This window comes from Lampris incognitus, chromosome 2 (assembly GCF_029633865.1).
Source record: "Lampris incognitus isolate fLamInc1 chromosome 2, fLamInc1.hap2, whole genome shotgun sequence".
Classification (NCBI taxonomy): domain Eukaryota; kingdom Metazoa; phylum Chordata; class Actinopteri; order Lampriformes; family Lampridae; genus Lampris; species Lampris incognitus.
The window spans coordinates 34144925-34171365 of NC_079212.1; the positions used below are offsets into that span (position 1 = coordinate 34144925).

At 43.8% G+C, this 26441-nt stretch overlaps 1 protein-coding gene across 1 annotated transcript in view; it reads right to left on the bottom strand.

Annotated features, from left to right (window-relative positions):
- Positions 1-728: 728 nt before the first annotated feature.
- The window catches only part of LOC130107636 (solute carrier family 26 member 6), a 92993-nt gene continuing 67280 nt past the window's right edge, over positions 729-26441 (bottom strand). The window contains exons 16-19 of the mRNA XM_056274331.1: positions 17451-17615; positions 16767-16821; positions 7127-7251; positions 729-4119 (exon numbers count right to left, since the gene is read on the bottom strand). Of these exons, the coding sequence (XP_056130306.1) occupies positions 4090-4119; positions 7127-7251; positions 16767-16821; positions 17451-17615 (375 nt within the window). The 3' untranslated portion in view covers positions 729-4089. The remainder of the gene's footprint in view (positions 4120-7126; positions 7252-16766; positions 16822-17450; positions 17616-26441) is intronic.

Consider the following 26441-nt stretch of genomic DNA (forward strand, 5'->3'; position numbering starts at 1 on the left):
TGTTATATAATAGATCGTTAATTATATGACCAATTAAGAGGAAAGGAAATGATATTATGGTTCCTTAACTTATACGCAACCATATCAAGAATCAACATTCATTTACAACAATGCCTTTATATGTTGTGATATGAACCTCCCAGGACATAGCCCACACACAGGAGTGCATTACTGATGAACACATTTTAAAAAGAACACATACACTTTACTCTGTTTCCTGAGAGAGGAAGAAGCCATTGTTAAAAACTGTGAGAAAGAACTGGCAGGGCATCTGGGTAGCGTAGCAGTCTATTCCGTTGCCTACCAACACGGGGATCGGCAGTTCAAATCTTCATGTTACCTCCAGCTTGGTCGGACGTCCCTACAGACATAATTGGCTGTGTCTGCGCATGGGAAGCCGAATGTGGGTATGTGTCCTGGTCGCTGCAGTAGCGCCTCCTCTCGTCGGTTGGGGCGCCTGTTCAGGGGGGGAGAGGGAACTGGGGGGAATGGCGTGATCCTCCCACGCACTTTGTCCCCCTGGCAAAACTCGTCACTGTCAGGTGAAAAGAAGCGGCTGCGACTCCACATGTATGGGAGGAAGCATGTGATAAGTCTGCAGCCCTTCCCAGAACGGCAGACGGGGTGGAGCAGTGATCGGAATGGCTCGGGAAGAGCGAGGGAAAAAAAATTAGCAAACGTCAGGCTGTATATTATATTGTATTTTATTATAACGTAGCAACCCCCACACCACACCAGCTGTTCCTCTGAAGTGGCCTAATGGATAAGGCGCTGCCTTACTAAGCCATGGATTGTGGGTTTGAGTGACAAGTGAAATGATTTGATGGTCAACTGTACCAGCAGAGGAGTGCTGGGCCCATAACCCTGAGGTGACCAGATCAAAGTAATGGTTAACTATTATGGGAAGCAATGCAAGTCCAACAACACCTCTTATACTGTAGAAAAAATATGTAGAAAAAAAGAACTTCTGCATTTTTCTGTTACAAAGGACACAACAGGATGGTTGTTGCATTGTAACTGTGTATGATTGTTACATTACAGCCGTGTAGTAAACAATGTGACAAAGTTTATTCGTCACAATAAAATGAATTGGAAGAGCATTGCACTATCCTGAAAGTAGGACCGTAATAGAACATGTTCTCTGAAAGCCTGTGGCAACAGTTGATTGATAGCTTGGCAGATAGCTTAACAGGTTCCTTAATAAACATCCTGGAGACAGCAGATAAGTTTAGGATGTTTACTGTCAGAAGCACTGTGAAACTGAAATACAGAATAAAAAGGCAAATTCACAATTATGCGTTTCCCTCTTGCTCTCACACCAACAAACACTAAGTCATCATTAATTAGCTATGACAGTTAACAGCGATTAGCATGACTGTTAACTTAACATTGGAAATCACATAGACAAGCAAGCACGATTAGCATAGCCAACTTTTTTACATGAACTAAAAACTGCTACAAATAACTATCATAGGTGACTGCCACAAAAATGTAAGCACTCAAATCAAATAACAGTGATTACTTACAGACATATGCTATCTAGGATTCAGGCGGAGAAAAATGAACAGAGGAGAAAGATCAACAGCTGTGCTTGCAAAGCTCTTCAAGTACAAATCATACAGCAACTCTACATAAGACAAACAGCGCCACACAGTCAAAACTCTGCCAACTATCTTAAAAGGGCAGCGCACTTACAGTATAGGACAAGGTCATCAAATATGCAAATTTTTCAAAAGGCTCAGAAATAATTCATCTGCGGAAACTTTGTTAAGACTGTTCAGTTCCTTTGCTCCCTCTTTTACCTTCTCCTGTATGAGCTACTTATTGTATTTTTAACTTTCAAATAAATTTAATCTTGTCATTTATACTGTGCGTCAGTGGAATATCTTTTACAGGCCTGTAACACCACTGACTGTCAGGACCACCCAACTTAAAGACCAAGTTTGAGCTGGTTTATTGTGCTTGAATTCGATTGTACCAGTCAAACTTTGGTTGCCCCACAGGTATTCAATTTCTGAAGTGAAAAGAATTTAAATTCTGAAAATCAGAAGGTTCAGTCTCACATTTGACAAAGTAATGTCAACCACACCTAGACAGTCACTGTCACTTGTCCAAGACAACAGCCCCATTGTCACCTAATCCAAAACAGAAACAATTCCCCTGATCCTTTCAGCACAGCACACACATGGGACAGACTGGAGTAATGACGTGGGCACAGAATTCTGCAAACTTCCATTTAAACAGCCTCCAACATTGTTTTGCTTTGCCTTGACTAAGACTGTAAGGCGTTGCCCTGTTTTGTTAAGCCAACTAATGAAGTAATTTGTATTGCTGTGTCCTTTTGAGTGTGCATGTCCAGTTCTACATTACTGCATAGCTTTAGTGAAAGAAAATACATGGCTAAGGACTTACACATGCCATCCACTGTCTTGACTGATATTTATATATGTATATTCACACATTATATATGGTTATAAATAGTATAGCTAGAGTAATAGAGGCTAAACATCTCTCTCTCTCCCAATAGCTATATGTACGAACATACATACGTACATACATACATATGTTCAGCTCCCATTTGAGATGAAACAGTGGTGCAGGGGAAGTGTTGAGAACTCATCATGATGACTCTCTGATCATTCTCTAGCAAAATGTGGGCAGTAGGATTGGAGACAGAATATTTAGAACATTTCACCTTTTGTGGCTGCCAGTTCATTTTTAGCACGTTTATGTGTTTTCCAAGAGATTTCTTTGAGGAATTGGGGAACTGCATCCCTCAGTTCCCTTTCCTCCAAAGTTTTTTTTTCCTAACTAAAGCAGCAGGAGTTCTTAATGAGAGCGAGAAAGAGAGAGAGAGAGACAGACAGACAGACAGACAGAGAGAGACAGAGACAGAGAGAGCGAGAGCAGGAGAAAGAGAGACTATGGGGGAGATGGAGGATATTGAACTGTGGTGAGATTTAAGCCTCTGTTTCTCTCTCTCTCTCTGTCTATCTGTCCAACTCTCTGTCTATCTATCCATCTCTCTCCCTTTACACATGAGCACACAGAAAGCCAAAACCTGCCAAGGCTAAACAGTTCCCCCTAATTGTATCCAACCCCAAGACATTTCCTAGAGAAACACAATAGAAGTTTTAACTCACACATTTATGAGAGAAAATGTGTGAGTGAGGTGAAAGTGTTGCCAAAGTTATTACAGTGGTATAAACTGGTCTCAATAATAAATTTGCATTATTAATCATTAGTATTACTAAGGGCAGCACAGTGGCGCAGTGGTTAGCACGGTCACCTCACAGCAAAAAGTTCCTGGGTTCAAGCCCCGGGGTAGTCCAAGCTTGGTGGGTCATCCCGGGTCATCCTCTGTGTGGAGTTTGCATGTTCTCCCCGTGTCTGCGTGGGTTTCCTCCCGGGGCTCCAGTTTCCTCCCACAGTCCAAAGACACGTAAGTCAGGTGACTTGGTCATACTAAATTGTCCCTAGGTATGAATGTGTGTGTGTGTGGGGGGGGGCACCTGGCGGCCTGTCCAGGGTGTCTCCCCGCCTGCCGCCTAACGACTGTTGGAATAGGCTCCAGCATCCCCGCGACCCTGAGAGCAGGATAAGCGATTCAGATAATGGATGGATGGATAGTATTACTAATAGATTGTCAAGGTGATTATAGTGGGTTAAAATGGTTTTGTAAATTACATTGTGTTATCATCAGTGCTCTCCAATCAAACAGATTCCACATATTCTGTAATTTCTTCAGCAGGGAAATCTCTTGCAAAAAAAAGTTCAATGCTTTGAAATACCACCAAGATTAATCAGTTGTTCCTCTGCCCACCTTCTCACAGAATTCAGTAAGAATCCATCTGTCTTTTTTTTGTTTCTTTGTTATTGTCCTGACAAATCATTGTCAGTGAGATATCTTTCTCAGATAACTTACTGACAGAGACACAAAAATGGGGCCAAAAAGTAACCTCCTTGACAAAGGTTAACATTAAGCTCTGATGATCTGACATCTGAACAAGCTCCCAGTGGTCCCGGTGGTCCCTGGTCTCACCAGTGATTGATGAGTTAACATCCAAAGGCAGCGGGCAGGTTGTCGGGTCAGCATTCACTCATGCCTGGGTCACTCTCCTGGACACAGAGGACGATGGGAGTAAACCAAGAGTATCTTTAAATAATCCTAAAATGATATATTTTGGTAGAATTAAGTTGCTCTTTGCTTTTGTGTAGGAACTGTTTAAAATAAAGAAACTGATTTTGCTATCCGTATAACTTCTATTTTTTTGGAATTTTCCCCCTTTTTCTCCCCAGTTGTATCCAGCCAATTACACCACTCTTCTGAACTGTCCAGTCGCTGCTCCACCACCTCTGCCAGTCGTGGGAGGGCTGCAGACTACCACATGTCTCCTCCGATACATGTGGAGTCGCCAGCCACTTCTTTCACCTGACAGTGAGGAGTTTCACCAGGGGGACGTAGCACGTGGGTGGATCATGCTATTCCCCCCAATCCCCCCCCCGAACAGGCACCCTGACCGACCAGAGGAGGCGCTAGTGCAGCGACCAGCACACAAACCCACATCCAGCTTCCCACCTGCAGACACGGCCATTTGTGTCTGTAGGGACACCCGACCAAGCCGAAGGTAACACAGGGATTCGAACTATTAATCCCCGTGTTGGTAGGCAATGGAATAGACTGCTACGCTACCCGGATGCCCCGTGCAATTCCTTTTATATGAAACAAGAAACAGTTTAGAAGCCTCTAAAAACATCTTTATGTTTATATGTCACCATCCGCCTAGTTTAATGGTTTTAGTTTTTACCTTTATATATTTCAAAAATAGTGTTTTATTATAAATGATAGTTTTTTTCCCTTTTGTTTCTTCTTATCAGGGCAAATTAAGTAATAAATGCATAAACTGGACTTGTAAACAGATCACCTCAGATAGAATTCATGTCAACAGCAAAACATAAAAAACAAAATGGTCCTCCATTTTTTTAGATTTGTTACAACTACATATTTACACCTGAGGTTCTCAACTGTTTTAGACAAAGCAACACTGCTGATCAAACCAAGGCTTCCAAGGGCTAAGCACATGACTACAATTTTCTAAGCTACAGAAAAATCTCATTGACCAAACTTAAGCACATGCACCAGGCTCTGACAAGTGAAAAACCACACATATAACTGGATATCTTTTCTAACAAATACAAATGACTCTGCATCTCATGCTATATACTACACTATGATCATATGATTATATTGGAATTAGGGCTGTCAAAATTGACGCGTTAACATGGATTAATCCATCATCATGATTAATCTGATTAAAAATTGTAATGCAATTAACCCATCTGCGCCGCAGAATGACTCAAAATCCCTGAAACGTCTCTGGCAATGCATTTCGGGCAGTTTGTCCAAGTAGAGTTACCATCACACATGCCGCCATGCATGCGCAAATGGGCAGTTGATCCGGTAGTGACAGAACCAACCAATTCGATAAGGAAGTATGGAAGACACTAAACAGCACGTTGGCCCTCTCAGTGGGAAATTTGAAAGCCCGAGCCGCTATGCGTGGGCATTTTTAGGTCCTTTTTGGATATGTCCAAGTTCCAATAAAGACATTTTAATTACACGGAGTGCCTTGGTCAGAGAGATTTGTTCTCTTTTTCTCATCTGAAACTACTAACCTTGGACCAAAGAGCACCCAACAAAAATATATTACTTAACTACAGAGAGGACTGAGCACGCCACTGACTCCAAACACACGCTAAACAGCACGTTGGCCCTCTCAGTGGGAAATTTGAATACAAAAAAAACCAAGACGGAACGGTCGACCAACATAAAGTATTGTGCACACTCTGCAAGAAGGAGTTTTCTTTTCACCAAAGCACTTCCAGCTTAAAATACCACATTAATGCGAAGCATCCGTTAGTCGGGGATTCTGCTAGCACTTCGGTTAATGCGTCACCCAGCTTGCAACCAACCACCCTCACGGAACGTCTCTCACACTGTTCCGTGTGAGAGACTGTTCTCAGTTGCAGGCAACATTGTAAATAAGAAGCAGTCAGTATCCTCTCGGACAATGTTAACAAGTTAGTTTGTATTAGTAGCTGGCTGAAAAAGGAGTAACAGGGCCACATTAATGTGGATAAATGTTTGTTTTGAAAAAGAGAGTCAACAAAGTTTTTTTGTTAACACAAACTGTTAAAAGTGTTTAATAAACATGTTAAGTGCATATATATTCCCTTCTTTCTTGAGTCTGTTTGCTCATGCAAAATGAAACGCGATTAATATAGATTAAAAATTAATGATATTTAATCGTGATTAATCGAAATTAATCCACAGCAACCCTGTGATTAATCTGATTAAAAATTTTAATCGTTTGACAGCACTAATTGGAATATTCAAATATTTTAATTATTCCCCCCCCCTTTTTTTCTTCCAATTGTACTTGGCCAATTACTCCACTCCTCCGAGCCGAGCCTTCCCAGTCGCTGCTCCACCCCCTCTGCTGATCTGGAGAGGGCTACACACTACCACATGTCTCCTCCAATACATGTGGAGTCGTCAGCCGCTTCTTTTCACCTGACAGTGAGGAGTTTCGCCAGGGGGATGTAGCACTTGGATTATGCTATTCCCCCCAAGTCCCCCCCGCCCACGAGCAGTCACCCCGACTGACCAGAGGAGATGCTAATGCAGCGAACAGGACACATACCCACATCCGGCTTCCCACTCACAGACACGGCCAATTATGTCTGGAGGGATGCCTGACCAAGCCGGAGGTAACACAGGGATTTGAACCGGCCATCCCTGTGTTGGTAGACAATGGAATAGACCACCATGTCACCGAGTTGCCCACATTTTAATGATTTTGATTTGCCTATTTCTCAGCACCCGACACAAAATTTCCACTTATCTGGCGCACTGTGGTACGTGAGCCACAGTTTGAGAACCACTGACCTACACTTAATCTGTAAACTATGCCCATGCTTACCCCCAGAGCCATGGGAAGGTTACAGACATGGCTGGACAGCCCGTAGCTACACCACAAAGCAAAACATATAACAAGTGCATAGCAGATTGTTATTCGATAGCGTGACTTTATTGGTTATGAACTAGAGCTGGGTCCGTGTTTACCTCCATAGCACAAGGTATGGTGCTGAGGCAGTGCTGGACAGCATGGTGAACCGTGGGAAAAAGACCCGACCTGGGCAGGGTGTCTGGGATACAACCCTGAGCCTGGAGCTGGGATGACACTCTTTCTGTGGGGAAACACAGCATGATGAATACTTAAGGTCCACAACATTTCACATCACTTATTTTGAAAACATTCAGCCCATGCTCCTACGCATTGTAATTCAAACAAGCTGGTGGCGTTTTGGATGTTGAAGCTATTCAGTTGGGAAAAATGCAGCCTGAATGAACTTGTACTTTCTGTTTTCTGAACATTACATTCAAATGGTCATAGATGGAAACCTGGAGCACAGCTGGTCCAGAGCTCAAAATGGCATTGATGGAGCAAAATGAGCATGAAATGATTCAGTGTCTTACTGAGACAAGTCAAGTCAAATTTATTTGTTTTGCCCAATATCCCAAAGAACAAATTTGCCTCAGTGGACTTAACAGCAACACAACATCCTGCCCTTAGACCCTCTCATCGGATAAGGAACTTAACAGGGAGAAAAAATAGGGAGAAACCTCAGAGAGAGCAACAGAGGAGGGATCGCTCTCCCAAGACAGTCAGACGTGCAATGGATGTTGTGTCTACAGAATAAAACACAATTCAAAGAATACAACATTGAAAGATGATAATAGCATTATAATGGAATTATAAAATATATGAAGGATATGATGTGGAGGATGCCAAGCAGGGTCCACATGCCACCGGAACAGCCTTGGACCTGAGCCACGTGACCAGCATCACCATTTAGACCTGACAGGAGGACAGACTACACATGCACACAGGAGAGACTCACATCACACCATTCACATACACAGGAAAAGAGATGAGAAAAACATTACTCACACATCAGGGTGAGAAAAGGATATAACAGTGGAACAGGATAACAAAATTATATGGATTTATGATATATGAAAAATGAGATGAGGGGAAAGCCAAGCACTGTCCAGGTGGCGACCAGCATCATCATGGAGACCTGGGAGGAGGAAAGACTACATGTGCACATGGGGAAAGCTCACATTACCTCATTCACATACACATGAGAAAAGAGAAGACATCATTCAGAGAGGGAGAGAAGACATCTGAGAGAACAGTTTGCAATGGTCAATAATCTAAACTCTATAATCTCGTTGGCAGAACATCCATCCATCCATTATCCGAACCGCTTATCCTGCTCTCAGGGTTGCCGGGATGCTGGAAACTATCCCAGCAGTCATTGAGCAGCAGGCAGAGAGACACTCTGGACAGGCCGCCAGGCCATTACACAGGGCCATGGCTGGATACAATTGGGGAGAAAAAAGGGGGGAAAATAAATAAGAATAAAAAAAAAACCGACAATGGAGGACAGCTAAGTGAACATAGAGATTCAAATTGTAATTGACAAATTATCAAAAGTGTTCAAGTTGGGTGGTAATAATAATAACCTGAGTGGCCCGATACTGTGTACTTGTGACTATTAGATAAATGAAATTATTCAGATCTATTCTAGAAATACACGACATGAAGACTGGAAGTTAATGTGAGAAAAAATAAAATATGGGAGGTAATGATCCTCTAACAGTACAAAGAAGAGCATGACCACTTGCAGATCACAAGACACAAATCATCCCTATCAGAGGTTGGTATACTGTGACTCACTCACATTGGCAGAACAGTGGTTGGTAAATTCATTGAGACAGAAACCAACCCACCATTCGGTACAGGTAATGAAGTACTCAGTTTAAAGGCAACTAATTGTAGGCTAAGGCAAAAAGATGAGTTTTAAGCTTGGATTTAAAGGAATCAACAGACTGACTGTCTGACAGCAGCAGGCAGGTTATTCCACCAGAACGGGGCCTGATAGGAAAAGGCCCTGCCACTAGTTGACTTCTTTTTAACTTTGGGTACACACAGGAGCCCTATTTTGAGAGCGAGAGCTCGAGATAGGGATGTACGGTTTAAGGAGATCAGACAGGTAAGATGGGGCAAGCCTATTTAGGATTTTATAAGTCAGCAGAAGCACCTTGAAGTTTGATTTAACATGGACAGGAAGCCAATGAAAGAAGGCAAGAATTGGCGTAATATGGTTAGATTTTCTAGTTTTAGTTAGGATTCTGGCTGCAGCATTTTGAACATTGAGCATTGGTGTCAAGGCTGCACTGAGGTCCAGCAATAGAAACACAGAAGTAGAATCAGAGTCCATAGCTAGTAGAAGATCATTAACCACTCTGTTCAGAGCAGTTTCAGTGCAGTGACAGGCCCTGAAAGCCGACTGAAAAGGTTCATTCTTCTATATGGGTCGAAAATTGTTGATACACAAGTCTCTCTAGTACTTTCGAAAGAATGGAAGATTAGAGACTGGTAGATCATGATTAAGAGACCCTGGATCAGGGTGTGGTTTCTTAAGTAAAGGTTTGATGACACTTCTCTTAAAACTGCTGGGAACAGTGCCAGTAGTAAGTGATAAATTAACAATGTCTAGCACTGTAGGTTCCAGGAAAGGCCCGGGATCTTTAAAAAGTTTTGCTGGTAAAGAGTCAAGTAGGCAAGTAGTTGGTTTAGAAGCTGACATGAGCTAATTCAAAGTATCGAGAGAGTTAGTCTCAAAAGCTGTAATAACAATAATAATAAAGACACACACCAATCTTACTTATACGGTGGTTCAGGGACCTAAACATTATTTCTCACTCTGTGACTTTAATCACAGGGTAAGCTTGCCAGCCTCCATCCAGACTGGTTCCTAGTCTGTAGGTTTTCACGTATTTTTTTAGGTTCTAGATTGATCTTGGCAGCCTCTCTAAAATTTTTCTTAAATGCATACAATCCAAGCTGTGAGTCTTTGAAACTCAAGCCAGCTTCTCTTGGGAGTAGGAATGGGATGAGGCAGTAGTGCCTTAATGTCAATGCCTATAAAGACCCAACAGAAAAAAAATCCACATTTTGATTGCTTATAGCGACAAAATTCTCGATCCCTAACATTAACACTGATATGGCCACTCGTCGTGGGCCAAGGAGGTCACACGAAGACTCCTGTGATTCTCCTTGTCTGTGATTCCCAGTGTTTCAATCACTACATCCAATACTGAGATGCACAGCTTGGTACTCAGCATGTGATGTTTTAACTAAACAGCCTTCTTACAACTGATAATAGCAGGAAGACCACCCATAGAGAATGAAGGGATAGGCAATGGCAGGTTTTTATAGAACATCCTTGGTAAAACCATAATTCTGGACAGCCCATATGTGACTTTTTTCTTTTACTGATTCAAGAAGTCATGCGAAACCTTTCTTATTCTTTTTAATAGAATGTAATGTTTTTCATTCAAAAAAAGAAAAGTGCACTAACTAAAAAGGGGGCTCCAGATCTATGAAAATTTATGAGCGCACAGAAAGATAAAAAAATTATCGTATATTTTTAAAAGGATAAGTCCTAGTTTGAGAAAATACAACCATTTTTCAGATTGAGTTGTCTATATTTTGGAAATAGTCAATGATTAGTTTCATTAGTTAGATTAGTTGAGGCTGATGAATGAAGAAAATGGGAGACAGAGAGAGAAGGTTTGATGCTGTGGGGATAGTGAATCAGGAAGTGCAGAGGATTATCAAGGAGGAAGTGAGGGCAGCTATGAAGAGGATGAAGAGTGGAAAGGCAGTTGGTCCAGATGACATAACTGTGGAGGCAGGAAGATGTTTAGGAAAGATGGCAGTGGAGTTTTTAACTAGATTGTTTAACACAATCTTGGAAAGTGAAAGGATGCCTGAGGAGTGGAGAAGAAGCATACTGGTACCGATTTTCAAGAAAAAGGGCGATGTGCAGAACTTTAGCAACTACAGAGTTATAAAGTTGATCAGCCACAGCATGAAGATTTGGGAAAGAGTAATAGAAGCTAGGTTAAGAGGAGAGGTGATGACTAGCGAGCAGCAGTATAGTTTCATGCCACGAAAGAGCAGTACAGATGCGATGTTTGCTTTGAGAATGTTGACTGAGAAGTATAGAGAAGGCCAGAAGGAGTTACATTGTGTCTTTGTAGATTTAGAGAAAGCTTATGACAGAGTGCCGAGAGAGGAGGTGTGGTATTGTATGAGGAAGTCAGGAGTTGCAGAGAAGTATGTAGGAGTGGTGCAGGATATGTATGAGGGCAGTGTGACAGTGGTGAGGTGTGCGGTTGGAATGATAGATGGGTTCAAGGTGGAGGTGGGATTACATCACGGATTGGCTCTGATCCCTTTTTTGTTCGCAATGGAGATGGACAAGTTGACAGACGAGATCAGGCAGGAGTCTCCGTGGACTGTGATGTTCACGGATGACATTGTGATCTGTAGTGAGAGTAGGGAGCAGGTTGAGGAGAGCCTGGAGAGGTGGAGGTATGCACTGGAGAGAAGAGGAATGAAAGTCAGCAGGAGCAAGATGGAATACATATGCATGAATGAGAGGGAGGACAGCAGAATGGTGAGGATGCAAGGAGTAGAGGTGACGACGGCGTATGAGTTTAAATAATTGGGGTCAACTGTTCAAAGTAACGCGGCGTGCAAGAGAGTCGAAGAAGAGAGTGCAGGCAGGGTGGAGTGGGTGGAGAAGAGCGTCAGGATTGATTTACAACAGAAGGGTACCAGGAAGAGTTAAAGGGAAGGTTTACAAGATGGTAGTGAGACCAGCTATTTTGTATGGTTTGGAGACAGTGGCACTGACGAAAAGAAAGGAGGTGGAGCTGGCAGAGTTGAAGTTGCTAAGATTTTCATTGGGAGTGGAAGGACAAGATTAGGAATGATTATATTAGAGGGACAGCTCAGGTTGGACGGTTTGGAGACAAAGCAAGAGGCAAGATTGAGATGGTTTACACATGTGTGGAGGAGAGATGCTGGGTATATTGGGAGAAAGATGCTGAATATGGAGTTGCCAGGCAAGAGGAAATGAGGAAAGCCAAACAGGAGGGTTATGGATGTGGTGAGGGAGGACATGCAGGTGGCTGGTGTAGAGGAAGATGCAGAGGACAGGACGAGATGGATGATCCCCTAATGGGAGCAGCCAAAAGTAATAACAGTAGTTTCAGGTAAAAATGTAAAGGTTAAACTCCTAGTCAGAATCAGTGACACAGCTGCATAAGAACTGGCAAATGGGAACTATTCTCTAAAAATCAGCTTGGCACTGAATCAAAACTCCTTCAACATTCACCGCAGTAATCAAACCACCTTTTGGCAGCGCCTGTCACCCCCACGCACATGTCTGACATCCTGGGATGGGAACCACTGAAGTGGTCAAAATATTTGCTTACTTGTGAGAGGTGGGAGTGAAAGTTTTTTATAGATTTTTCCCATTTGTTTTCTTACGTATGTTTTTGCATTAAATAGAGAAAAGAGGTACTTTCTCAATTTGGCTATTCATATGTTGTGTTCTTATCTGTGTGCTTGATTTGGGAAACCCACGAGACAAATCATTTGTAACTTTATACGTAATTTGGATTCTGTTTCCGCAAAACCAATTGTTACGTTCCCCGTTAAAGGTCCAGGGGATGAGGGGAAGTAACAAAGAAAATAAAAGTATACCGGGGGAATAAGAAAGGTAGGAGGTGGAACCAGGTGTAAAAACAGATTTATTAACAAAACTAACCTTTAGTCAAACTATAGAATAAACAGGCAACTAAAGATGCTAGCTCTTAACTAACCAGGCATTAACAAAACAAACTCGGATCAAACCAAAAGAAACAACACTAATAGGTTTCACCCTCCTTCTCAAGGAGTATAGACACAAGAGCTTGCTCTCTGGTTGACAACAATGGCCCACTGGCCGTCTCTCACTCTATGCTACCAACAATGGCCCACTGGCACTGTTGGGAGTCTCTCTCCAAGTTGAGGAATTGGGGTCACCTGGGCTCAATCAGCAGTTCCACAGGAGGCGGGGCATTACCTGGAGAGGGAAAATTACAGACACACGGCACTAGGGCCGTAACACCCCCTTCCATAAGTACAAACCCTAGGTTTGTCTACAAGAGGGTAACTGCAACATGGCACTGGGGCCGTAACAGCCCCTCCCATAAATACAAACCCTAGGTTGGCATTCAAGAGGGTAATCCTCTTCATTCCGTTTCAAGTTGGCTTCATCCTTCTCCCTGAGCTGCTGCATCAGGCAGATGTTTTGCTCCTGCATGTCCTCAAATGCTTGGCCTGTCATATCCATCTCCCTGAGCAAGGCATCCTCCTGTTGTTTCGCTATTGAAAGCTTCTTGTTGAGGATGTTGACCTGCTCCTCTACAGAGCGAATCTTCCTCAGGGCCTCTTCGTCAGCCATCTTCTTGCCTTCCCTCCCCCTCTTCCAGGTCCTTGAACCTCTGCTCCTCTGCCTTGTCTTCTCAGCCACCATGAGCTGGACGTTGTCCCTCTGCTCCTTGGGTGCCGAGCGGTACATGTCAAGCAGCAGCTTCCTCTCCCGCTGAGATTTCTGGGCTTCTTCAATTCCTACACGGACAAACCTCAGCTGCTCCATATCTTTCCTCCTTTGATTTCACCAGCTCCAAACGAAGCTCCTCCGCCTCAACCCGCATTGCATGGCACTGGCGTGGGAGGTCAGCAACGGCAGACTCGGTGTGCAATTCTCACCTCCTGCTTCCTGGGCTGGTTTAGGTCCTCCCCATTCCCGCTCACCTAGGACACGGCCGCCCGCCGACTGTGGTTCTGCCGCTTACTTTTTAAGGCCTCACAATGGGCAACCAAATATCCAGGCCTATGGCAGAAAAAACACCGTTTCTCCACTTTAGGTTTTGGAGGGGTACCAACAGGTGAAGTTTGAGTAACTTGCAAGTTAGCATTTCGTGAGTCATCGCTGCAGGGGAAGGAAATATTACGCGGCATAAAGATGTTTTTATGTGGGAGTGCGAATTCGTCCGCCAACACAGCAGCCTGCTGCGTGGACACTTGCTCATACTGCACCTCTAGCTGTTGCATTTTAATAGCCGTCTCTGCCTCCAATTTCTTCAATTCCAACTCCCTGCGAAGCTGGAATTCTCTCTCCCTTTCCAACTGGAGGCGAGCAAGACGGACTTTTAACTGCGCAGCCAGCTTAGAACCAGGAGTAGACACACGTGACTCAAAAGTAGCCATAGCTAAAACAAACACCACACACGGGCTGAATGTTAATTAGCCTCTGCTGTAGTCATTCAACCTCACACTTTCAAAAGGTCACATCCACCAGTGGCAAATTACGGCAAACTGAAAATAAACGTACGGTTAGCCTTAAAAACAAACTTCCCCCTTCCTACCTGGTTGAAACTTCGCCTATCGGTCTTCTCGGAGCGTGCCGGGCTCGGGGCGGCTTTAAAGGCTGCACTTCGGCAGCCTGAGCCCCGAAAAGCCTACCCCCGCCAGGGAGCATTGTCCCCACCCAGGATTACTCCTAAAACAAGAAAGGCAAAATAAAAGAGTGTCCGATGGAAGGACTGATCACAGCCAGCTGGACACTCCCCTATTCTAACCAGGGAAGCTGTCTGAAACACCAAACGAATTACAATATTCACCGCGCAAGCCACCGCAGACAAAGCTGCACAGCAACGATTAACACACACCAGGAATCCACCTCCTTACTGTCTTATTCAAAAATAATTATCCCGGACAAGCCCCCAATTATGACGTTCCCCGTTAAAAGGTCCACGGGATGAGGGGAAGTAACAAAGAAAATAAAAGTATCCCGGGGCAATAAGAAAGGTGGGAGGCGGAACCAGGTGTAAAAACAGATTTATTAACAAAACTAACCTTTAGTCAAACTATAGAATAAACAGGCAACTAAAGATGCTAGCTCTTAACTAACCAGGCATTTACAAAACAAATTCAGATCCAACCAAACCGAAAGAAATAAGAACACTAATAGATTTCACCCTCCTTCTCAAGGAGTATACACACAAGCGCTTGCTCTGTGGTTGACACCAACGACCCACTGGCCGTCTCTCTCATTCTACGCTGCCAACAATGGCCCACTGGCACTGTTGGGAGTCTCTCTTCAAGTTATATACCCAGCTGATGAGGAATTGGGGTCACCTGGGCTCAATCAGCAGTTCCACAGGAGGCGGGGCATTACCTGGAGAGGGAAAATTACAGACACACGGCACTAGGGCCGTAACACCAATAAAAACATATCTGTTTCTCTGATTGCAATGGGTTGGAAACTAACAGGTTCCTTCCTTTAGTAAAAACAAAAATGACCAGGATACCTTTTTAACAAGCAACAGTACCAAAGTTACAAAGACCACACCGAGAATGTTTGCAGGTGAGATAACATCTTTGGTTTTAGTTTACATTTGATTTCCCTTTAGAGGGAGAAGTTTCCCTTAAGTCAAGAAAGCTCACCTAGTTCCTCAATACAACAGGGCCTAGCTGTGAAAGTGAGGACTATTACACATTTTTCAAGTTCATTACCATGGTGATTGATTGTCTTCAGGGTAATGGCTCTTGCTATTATGGAAAAGTCTCCCCCGCCCTCTTTGACACAGGCACTTTCTGACTATTTTCTTTTCCATTCTCTGTGGGTTATGTGGAGGTATTGTAGCTACATGAGGCTCAACATGAAGTAAATGTCATGCAGAGCTACAGCATGGGAGGGGAGGTTGGAACACACACACACACACACACACACACACACACACACACAATAAAAACCACACACACATATGCACACAAATCTCAACACACACACCAAGACACAGATCATCAGCTGAGCAGAACCATCTGCAGCTCAACGTGAGTAAGACAAAGGAGCTGGTTGTTGATCTAAGGAGGGAAATGACATCAGTGACCCCTGTCTCCATCCAGGGGGTCAGTGTGGACACTGTGGAATACTACAAGTACCTGGGGGTGTATACAGACAATAAACTGGACTGGGCTAAGAACACTGATGCCCTCTACAAGAAGGGACAGAGCCGTCTCTACTTTTTGAGGAGGCTGGGGTCCTTCAACATCTGCCAGATAATGCTCAGGATGTGGTATGAGTCTGTGGTGGCCAGTGCTCTCCTGTTTGCTGTTGTGTATTGGGGCAGCAGGTTGAGGGTAGCGGATGCAAACAGGATCACTAAAGTGATCCGCAAGGCCGGTGATGTTGTGGGGGTGGAACTGGATTCTCTGGCGGCGGTTTCTGAGAGGAGGATGCTGTTGAAATTACGTGCCATCATGGACAATGTCTCCCACCCACTCCATGACATGCTGGTTGGGCACAGGAGTACTTTCAGTAACAGACTCATTCTGCCAAAAAGCACCACAGAGTGTCACAGGAGGTCATTCTTGCCTGTGGCCATCAAACTTTACAACTCCTCCCTCAGACACTGACTGTCAGACACTCTGAGTTAATGGTCATTGGATTGGCTGTCGAGTTTTCTTTGTGCTGCTTGTTGTGTGCTGCGGTAGTGTAGTATAGATAGGGTGTTACGTGCACCATGCTTGTTCATATATTTTGTTCTTATTTTATCTTTATTTCTATTTGTTTCTATCTCTATTTTCTTATCTTGTTAGTTTTTAGTTATTAGAGCGTGAGTGTATGTAGTAGAACCCAATTTCCCCTCGGGGATGAATTAAGTATTCTGATCACCTGGGGAAAAAAAGGGACAGAGAAAACAGTGTGTATGGGAGTAAACAACATACCTGGACATGCTGCCAGGAACACACCGACACCCTGGACTTCCAGTTCTTCTACAAGCTGATGGACCACACACACACACACACACACACACACACACACACACACACACACACACACACACACACACCATGAAAGCATTTATTGACAACTTCTGTCTCCCTGTTCTTTATCTTTTATGATTAGGATAATGAAGTAAAACAACCCTAATCAATAGAAATCATAAAACCTCTGAATCACGTCTTGCTGGAAGGCTATGGGGTGAGTTAGTGTATGTACAGAAGGCATGGTGACACAGAGGATTTTCATAATGCTAAGCAGTTAACCAGATTTTCTTTTTGAACCACTCCAGTTTGAACAAACCTCCTTTATCTATTCCTCACTTTGGGATACATAAACCATCTGGCTGATGTTATCCTTATTGATTAGTTTCTAATTCTTCTTCCAGTGATTAAAAAAAAACGTCCAAGAATGAAAACAGGATTGCGTAATCTTCTAAATCAGTAGAAGCAAAACTTACTGCTCAACCCCATACTACATCTGAAACACTGGAACTTATTTTTTTCCTTTCTTCTTTTATTTGTTTCACATTTTTCTATGCTTTCATTGTCTTATGCCATATTTGACACTGAAGTGAAACGCAAATTTCCACATGCTTGAATGATCAATTGCTTTTTCTGTTTCCACACCTTGCATAGTGCTGCCATGGACATCGAATCCATGAAGTTGACAGAGCTGAGCTCTACAACCAGACAGTGTCTGTGTGCTGCTGTCTGGGCAGAGGAGGAGGAAACAGAGGAGGAGTAAGACGGCTGGATAAAAGCAGCATTCTCCTTCTGATCACGATTCACTGTCTGTATGGAAGCAGAGGCAGAGACAGACAGACAGACAGACACAGAGAGAGAGAGAATTTTGAATTTTAAAGCAAGTCTTTATTGAACAAAAAAAAAATTAAACAAAAAACAGACTTGAAATCCCTCCAAACATAAACAATACTTGTCAAAGTACAAATAATCAATAAGCATTTTTTAACAAGCCCAAAAAACAATCATTCACCAACAACTCAAAAAATAAAAAACATGTAAGACCCCTTTTATCCAAGCTCTTCAGAAAAAAACAGCTCATCCTTTATGGTCGAGCACAACACCCCTTTATAACACTACAAAGTTGCGAATGTGTCCAGGTCTTTCATTGCCTTGTAATAATCGAAGTCTACTCTTATCCTGGCCTTGACCATCCTGTAAAACAACAGTTCAACATGACATTCTATACATTCTTTAATTCTCTTTTTCCGGCTCACATAGATAGCCATCTTTGCCTGCCCTGCAATGAAGTTTAAGAGTTGACCTTTATATTTTCACGTTGGCTGCATTTGGAACCAAAAATAAAATTCTGTTTGCAGAAACTTTCCCCAGATGATCTAAATAAGCGTTCTAGTGGCAGAAACAGGTGTGTAAGCCTCACACATTCTGAAAAGCAATGAAAAACTGTTTCTCTCTGGGCACAATAGGGGCAGTTGTCATTCACATTAAGGTCTAGCACAGAAACAAAAGCACTGACCGCCACTATGCCATGCAAGACCCTCCACTGCAGATCACCAGCTTTTTTAATTAACGGTGGTTTGTATAAACCCCTCCAGACTGGCTTCACATTCTCCCCCAAGCCCAGCTGGGCTCTCCAGGGTGTATCAGTCTGATCACCCAGTTTTTCTTTATTCAAGATTTTTACCAGCATATTATACATGGTCTTACCTTTAAGTACATTCAGCCTCCCATTGAGAACATTTCCCAAATCCAAAAGTGGCCCCATGCAATACTTCAGATCAGGAACAACCTTTAAAACAGGAAATGGATCCTCACAATTGGGATGAGTAGAACCACTGCAGTATGATGTCAAAAGTCCCCGTTCTATTGCTGTGAGCTGACCGTTCCACTTAAGTAGTACCCGACTAAGGAGGCGTGTAAATTTCACTCCTAGGTGAGATGCTAGTGCAGCAGCGTTGTCAAGATTGGGCCCAGCCAGCTCCACCACTTGACCCAACATGACGACCTTTGCCTGGCAGAACAGCTTTGATACAGTGGGTCCGATGTCACAGAATGTGTCCATACGCCCACCATACACCACTGGCTCTTTTAGAAGCCAGCTCAGAGAGTCAGAACAGCCCATTCTCTCCTTCTTGAACATATTCCACACTCTTGTGAGCCCACGATAAAAACCAGGCAATCCGTTGAGGTCTGAGTTTTTAACAGCCATTAGAAACAAAGGCAAGTCTATTCCGAGTCCACAACACCATTGAATTATTGCACAGGCTGCTGGTCGCCACACTAAGTCTCTAGGCCCAGTGAGCAATCTTTGAATGAACTGGAGACAGAAGGCTGCACCACTGCTGGCCAGATGGATCAGCCCTTGACCCCCTTCATCTTTAGGAAGGTACAGCACACTCTGAGGAATCCAGTGCAAGTTGTCCCAGAAAAAGTTCACCAGCACAGCCTGAATCTTGGCCAGGAGGTTGGTTGGAGAATCAATGCATGTTAATCGATGCCATAGCATTGATGACACCAGGTTGTTGATTACTAACATGCGACCCCTATATGACAATTTTGGTTGAATCCATTTCCACTTCCTAAGACGCCCTTCTAGTTTTCCCAAAACATTCTCCCAATTCTTATTTGAAAAAGTGTCATTCCCCACAAACACTCCCAGATATTTCATCCCTCCCCTTTTCCATGTCAATCCCCCAGGTAACATGAGCTTACCGTTCAGTCCCTCTTCTACCATCAGCGCCTCACTTTTTCCCCAGTTTACCCTAGCTGATGATATCTGACCAAACTTGTTAGCATTTTTTACTAAGACATCAACATCTCTTTGGCCCTTTACAAACACAGCTATATCATCGGCATAGGCAGAGAGCTTAAAAGTTGCACCGCAACCAGCAAAAGCAACTCCAGACAACTCACACCTCAATGTATGCAACAGGGGCTCAATGGCCAGGGAGTACAACATTCCAGACAAAGAACATCCCTGCCTGATTCCCCTTTGAACCTTAAAAGGAGCACTCAAACTACCATTAATTTTAAGTACACTCTCAATGTCGCTGTACAAAACCTTGATCGTAGCTATAAAATCTGGGCTGAGACTGAAAGCTTTTATGGTTTTTGCCACAAGTGCTGGTGTTCAACCCAGTCAAAAGCCTTTTCCTGATCTATGGAAATAAGACCAGTTTCAACTCCCAATGAACTAGAGATGTCCAAAACATCCCTAATTAATGTAATGTTGTCAGTGATCAGCCTACCAGGCACACAGTAAGTCTGGTCAACATGGATGACCTCCTTCATCACCTTTCTCAGTCTGTTTGCTAACACCTTAGAAAAGATCTTGTAATCAGTGCAGAGCAGGGACACTGGCCACCAGTTCTTAATGTCCTGCAAATCCCCTTTCTTTGGCAAGAGAGTAATGACGGCCCTTCTGCAACTCTGAGGCAACCGCCCCTCAGTTGCACTGTTCCTCAGGACAGTCAACAAATCCCCTCCGAGCACCAGCCAAAAAGACTTATAGAAGTCAACAGGTAAACCATCTATACCAGGTGCCTTGCCACTTTCCAGACTTTGCAGGGCGTCATGAAGTTCTTCAGGGGACAGTTGTGCCTCGAGGTCTGTATTGAGTGCTTCCTCAACATTTTTTAGCCCATCATAGAATGATTTAGCCCCCAGCACATTCTGCCTGAATTCACTCTTATAGAGATCACTGTAGAACCCTGCTGTGTATTTCAGAATCTCAGAAAAATCTGATAGCTGCACACCAGTGTTAGTACACAGAGAGTGAACGGTTTTTCTCTGCCCATTCTTACGCTCTAGACTAAAGAAAAAGTGAGAAGGAGCATCCATATGTGTGGCGTTCAGAAGGCGTGAGCGGACCAGTGCCCCCTGTGCTGTAATACCCAGCAGGCTAGCCAAAGCAGACTTTCTGGATTTGAGAGCCTCTACATGGCCTCTGTTTCCTGTGGAATCTGCCAAATTCTGTAGTTCCACATTTCATCCTCTAGATCTCTCATAGATCTGGCTATGTCTCTGGTGACATTGTGAGTGTACTGCTGGCAAAACTGCTTTATCTGACACTTGCCAAAGTCCCACCATTGCTGTAGAGAACTAAATTCAGACCTTCGGCTTCTATATTGGCCCAAGAAAAACATAAAAGCATCTCTAAAGTTGTTATCATTTAGGACGCCTGTGTTAAAATGCCAGAAAGCACTATTTGTTTTAACACTTCGTATGAAAACCGAGCACTGCACAAGAGAGTGGTCAGAGAAACAAACTGGAAGTATGTTACATAGTTTAAACATATTAAAATGATGTTTAAAGCAATAAAACCGATCAAGCCGTGCCATGGATAGCGCATTATCTTTTAAATGTGTCCATGTAGTATACTGCCTTTGGGTCCCATAAAAAGCTCTCCAAACATCTTTCAGTTCACACGAATTAACCAAGCGTGTGAGCCGACTAAGGGATGCAGGATGTGGTTCCTGATGGTTCCTGTCCAGCTTGCAATTCTCTGTACAGTTAAAGTCCCCTCTCAGAAATAAATACTCCTCACTGTCACATTTACTAATAACATCAGATAACACATCCAAAAAAACTAATCTTTCAGGGCCAAGGGTTGGACCATAAACATTTATAAAAACTAGTTTTATGTTTTCATAATGCGCTTTACTTTCAGTAGCCGACCTTTGACTACTTCCTCTACCTCAAGGGAGCATGGCAAAAAATCTCGAGAAAAGAATCCCGATCCCACCACTAATATTTGATTTATGACCGAGCATCAAATTTCCAGTCCAATCCCTCTTCCATTCAATTTCATTATCTGCTGTGCTATGTGTTTCTTGCACAAGCAAAACATCTATTTTCTTCAGCTCAACCAGTTTAAACACAGCAGCTCTTTTCATGTCATCTCTTGCTCCATTCAGATTTAAAGTGCCTAATTTTATATTACATATGAGGAGAGTGGGGCTGAACTGTGCCAGAAACAAGCTTACACTGACCAAAAAGATAAAAATACCTAAACTTGTCTTAAACATCATCGTGAAGTTGCAATTTTACTTTATTTACAAGTTCTTTTAGTCTGAAGACTTCCTGCTCTGTAAATGTGTTCACCTCCAAGTCCCCTGTGTTTTTCATAAAGCATTTAACTGAGTCAATAAAAAGCTGCAAGTCTGGAAAGTAATTTTCCACCTTGACTGCCCTCAAACCCTTGGTAACCTGCAAAAACTTCCTGATTTTCAGAAAGGCATAGCTCCCTTCCGTGTCCACCTGTGTATGAGGAGAGGAACCTAACTCACAGTCACTTCCTTCTGTGTTCTCATCAGACAAAGAGGAGGATGGCTTTTTATCTTTTGAAGCCCTCTTCGCTTTTAAATTTTCCTGTCTATCTTCAGCTGGCTTCCTTTTAATTGACTTTTTTTATTTTATTTTATCATCCAACATAATCTCTGCCTCTTCCTTGAGTACAGACTCTGCCACTCTAACAGCAGTCTGCTGTATTTGCGTCCTCCGACCACAATTCGTATCTCGCCCAGCCAATTTGCTATGATCCCTGCTCTCACTGTTTCATTTTCCGTTTCATGCTGTTCAATCTCCCCTACCTGCTCATCCTGGCCATCAGCTGTGACCTGCCCAAGTTCTGTTACCTTCTCAGTATGCTCAACGTTTTTAAAATGCTCAGCCTGCACACCTCCTTCTCCTGCCTGCTCTGTCCATCCATTTTCCTTATGTTCCCCAGCCTCGGTCTTTTTCTGTGTCACCACCTGGGCCAATCCCTCCCACCCCTCGTTTCCCAGCCTCCTGTCTGCCCTGTGTGCCGGCTCGGCAACGCCGTCTCCAGCCGGAGATGCGCCGCTTGCGGCGGCATCGGGGGACAATGGCGGCCCTTGAGGCTCAGACCTACCCTCACTCCTTTTGGGACAAGACCTTACTAAATGCCCCTCTGACCCACAGCCAAAACATTTCATCATACCGGATAGTCAAACTCATCAATCCTGAATTTCAGCTTCAGATCCAAATCCTCTGCATTATTTTTCAAAATCATGAAACCTTGCCTCCTATGGGACACAACGTGTTTCAAGTGAGGAGACTGGCAACCGGAAGAGACCATTTTTATCAGGGAAACTAGTTGTACGTATCTTGCAAGCTCCTTCTCTAAAGCTGCATTTCTCGTGAACGGGGGAGCATTGGAAGTGGTGATTCTCTTGGCTGGGTTAACCAGCGGCAGAACGGAAGTAAACATGTCCCTGATCACCACACCACTTTCCACCACCTGGTTGACTTTATCAATACTGTCAAGAAACATAACTACTGCACTGTTCATTCTGGATGCCGATTTGATGCTTCCATATCCCACATGCACACCTACCGCGAGGCAGCACTCCTCCACCGAGCATTTGACCACCGGAGCCACTTTAATCGCGTGCTGGCGTGTCAACTTCTCAAACGCCGTTCCTCCACCTCCCACAGCGGCCATATGTCACGCCGGGCCGGTAGCACCGCTACCGAAAATAAAACAACTCCGCTTAAACCAGGGGTTCTCAAACTTTTTCACACCAAGGACCACTTGATCATAAAAAAAATTTCCGTGGACCACCTAACCAGCCAGCCAACACCCCCCTCCCCCGCCCAAAAAAACCCTTTTAAAACAGTCTATATTAGGCTTACAATAGCATATTATGTTTTATATTACAAATTATGTCTGCAGAATATTACAATACAAAATATGTAATAAATAGGCTACTAGCAAAATTAGGCTAGGCTTCTACCGTATACCTTGACCTTGATTTTTGTGAGATGTATGTGTAATTACTGTTTCATATTAATTTTGTTCAGAGCTATTGCCTTTGGTTGTGATGTGATGAATAAAACATGGGAATTTATTTGAAATACCACTGTCAGGGTGAACTCAATGTGAATTCATCATTAAAAGAGTGAACTATTAATGTTAATTTAACAAAAATTCGTTTTAATAGGAATCAAATCTTTGTACTGGCTCTTGTGAAGCTATGAAATTACACATTTCAAATAAGCATAACAGCTTTACAGGTAGCAGCAGTCAACAACTAATGGAAAGAATGCTGTTGCTTTTGCTGTTGCATCACTGACTCAATGTCTGGCTCCACACTAGAGAGTTTCAGTCTCATACAGGGGGCAACATCGATCTTGTTCCTCTGCTTGGTTTTCAAACCAACCAGTGTGGAGAACCCAACTTCACAGTTGTAGGTGGTTGAAAACGGCATTAACACTTGCAAAGCAGACTCAGCCAGCTCAGGATGTTCAGGTTGGACGAGAACCCAGAAGTCTGTCAAGCATTTTTCTCTGAACGCCATTCTCAGTGTTCCATCTGATGCAATGTCCACAAGACTATCCACCTTCCGTGCCGATAGTTTGGAGCTGACGCGCTCAATGTGAGGTTGGTCTCCAAATGGATTTCTGATCCATTCAAGCTCCACATCCAATTCTGGAAAGTATCTTCCCAATTGCGTGTGAATGCCTTGCAAATGTTCCTTGAAGGCAGCAAGTGTGTTGCTATCCAGAACCTCTTCAGCTTCGAGGACAAAATCGGCTAGAGTTGGGAAACAGTCAAACTCCTGGCGATCAGATCCATTTTGATGCGAGTGGCTTTAACTTTGTCCTGCACTGTAAAAACCGTGACCGCTTTTCCTTGCAGTGTTAAATTCAGGTTATTAAGCGTGCTGAACTCATTAGCAAGAAAGGCTAGTTTTGCGAGCCATTGAAAGTCATGCATTCTGCCATAAAGTTCATCAGTTTGATGCAAAAACAGCTTGACTTCATCGCGCAGTTCAAAGAGGCGGGTGAGAACTTTACCACGCGATAGCCAGCGAACTTCTGTGTGGAAAAGAAGTCTTGTGTGTGTAATGATCTGTGCCCTCTGGCTATGTTAACTTATAACATTAATAAAGCAAGGACGACTTCTCTCGTGCTGGGTGTTTATTCACCGACCGGATTCCGACTGACGTTGTTACGTACATCACGTGACTTTGTTGTGGCGCTACGGAAAGCCGTAAGGGACATTAGCAAATCAAATATTACTAGCAAATATTACATCTCCCTTTTTCTGAAAAGTGCTGCTTTCTCTGCAGAGATACAGACCACGTTGAGCACGTTTATAAGCGAATACAATCTTAATAAGAAAGAATATGAAAGTGGAACTCTTATATAACTGGACTGCAACAAAGTAGTGTAAAACATTTCCTTCACTGTCTAAATGTGACACCGTAATAACATTTCATCTTTTTTTTTCATTTCATTACTGGTAACTGCAAACAGCAGGTAGGTACACAAGGTAAGTGAACGCTGTAAATATTTCTTTTCAAAACATAGCAGGTATAGTACAGGTTGGTGTAAAATTATCTTTTTTTTTAACATTCATAAGTCAAGGATTTGTCTTGGTTTGATCGTGCGACCTGACCTCGTGGTGTAACCAGGCTGTGTATCTGGTTGTCGCTGATTGTTCGTGTCTGGAGGTTCAGCATGCTCTTGCTGATGGGCTTGTGTGTTGTTGTTAGCGCTGGTAACAGTCTGCTGTGAAGTGTGTGTGTGTGTAGTGTGAGTGTTCACTCTGCTTTGTCGCAGGTGTTGACGGTTGCGTTGGTAGATCTGACCTTCTTTGGTTTGGATGTAGTAGCTCCTCTCTGTGTTCGCTGGTCTTTCCACAGTTGCAGGTCTCCAGGATCCATCCTCCTGCCGGAAGCGGATTGGTGTGCCTGCGGGCAGGTGGGGCAGAGGTTTGGCTGTTCGGTTGTAGTATGCCTGCTGGCGCTGTTGACATACCTCTCTCCTTTTGTGAACATCCTCCTGACTGGCGATCTGTGGCTGCAGGTGTTTTGCTGTTGATGGGAGAATGGACCGCAGCCTCCGACTCATCAGTAGCTGTGCCGGTGATTTCAGGTTGTCCACCGGTGTGTTGCGATACTCCAGCAAGCTCATGTAGGGGTCTTTGTTCTCAGCTTTGGCTTTGTCCAGGATGCGTTTGGCCGTCTGGACAGTCTTCTCGGAGAGGCCGTTGCTCTGTGGGTAGTGGGGGCTTGTGGTGGTGTGTGAGAAACCCCATGTCTGTGAGAAGTTGCGGAACTCACCAGAGCTGTAGCACGGACCGTTGTCGCTGATGATAGTCTCGGGGATTCCGTGTCGAGCCATTGCTGCTTTCAGCTTCATGATGACGGCAGATGAGGTGCAGCTGTAAAGTCTTTCTAGCTCGAAGAATCTGGAGTAGTAGTCCACAGTGACTATGAAGTCCTGTGAGTTCCATGTGAATAGGTCTGTGCCTATCACTTGCCACGGCCGCTCGGGTATGGCGTGTGACCTCATTGGTTCCTTTGCATTTGCGCTGCGCCGTTCTTGGCATATGCTGCAGTCTGCTACCGCATCCTCGATCTGTTTCCCCATGCCAGGCCAGAACAGTAAGTCTCTTGCTCGGCATTTGCTTTTTTCCACGCCAAGGTGGCTGGCATGGATGCGCTGTATCATGTCCTTGCGAAGCTTTTGGGGGACAATGATTCTCTCACCTTTGAACAGGATACCGTCCATTTCTGAGATTTCTGCTCTGTGGTTCCAGTATTCCTGGATGCTGGGCGGGCACTTTTTCTTTGTGTCTGGCCAGCCAGTGAGTGTGGCTCGTCT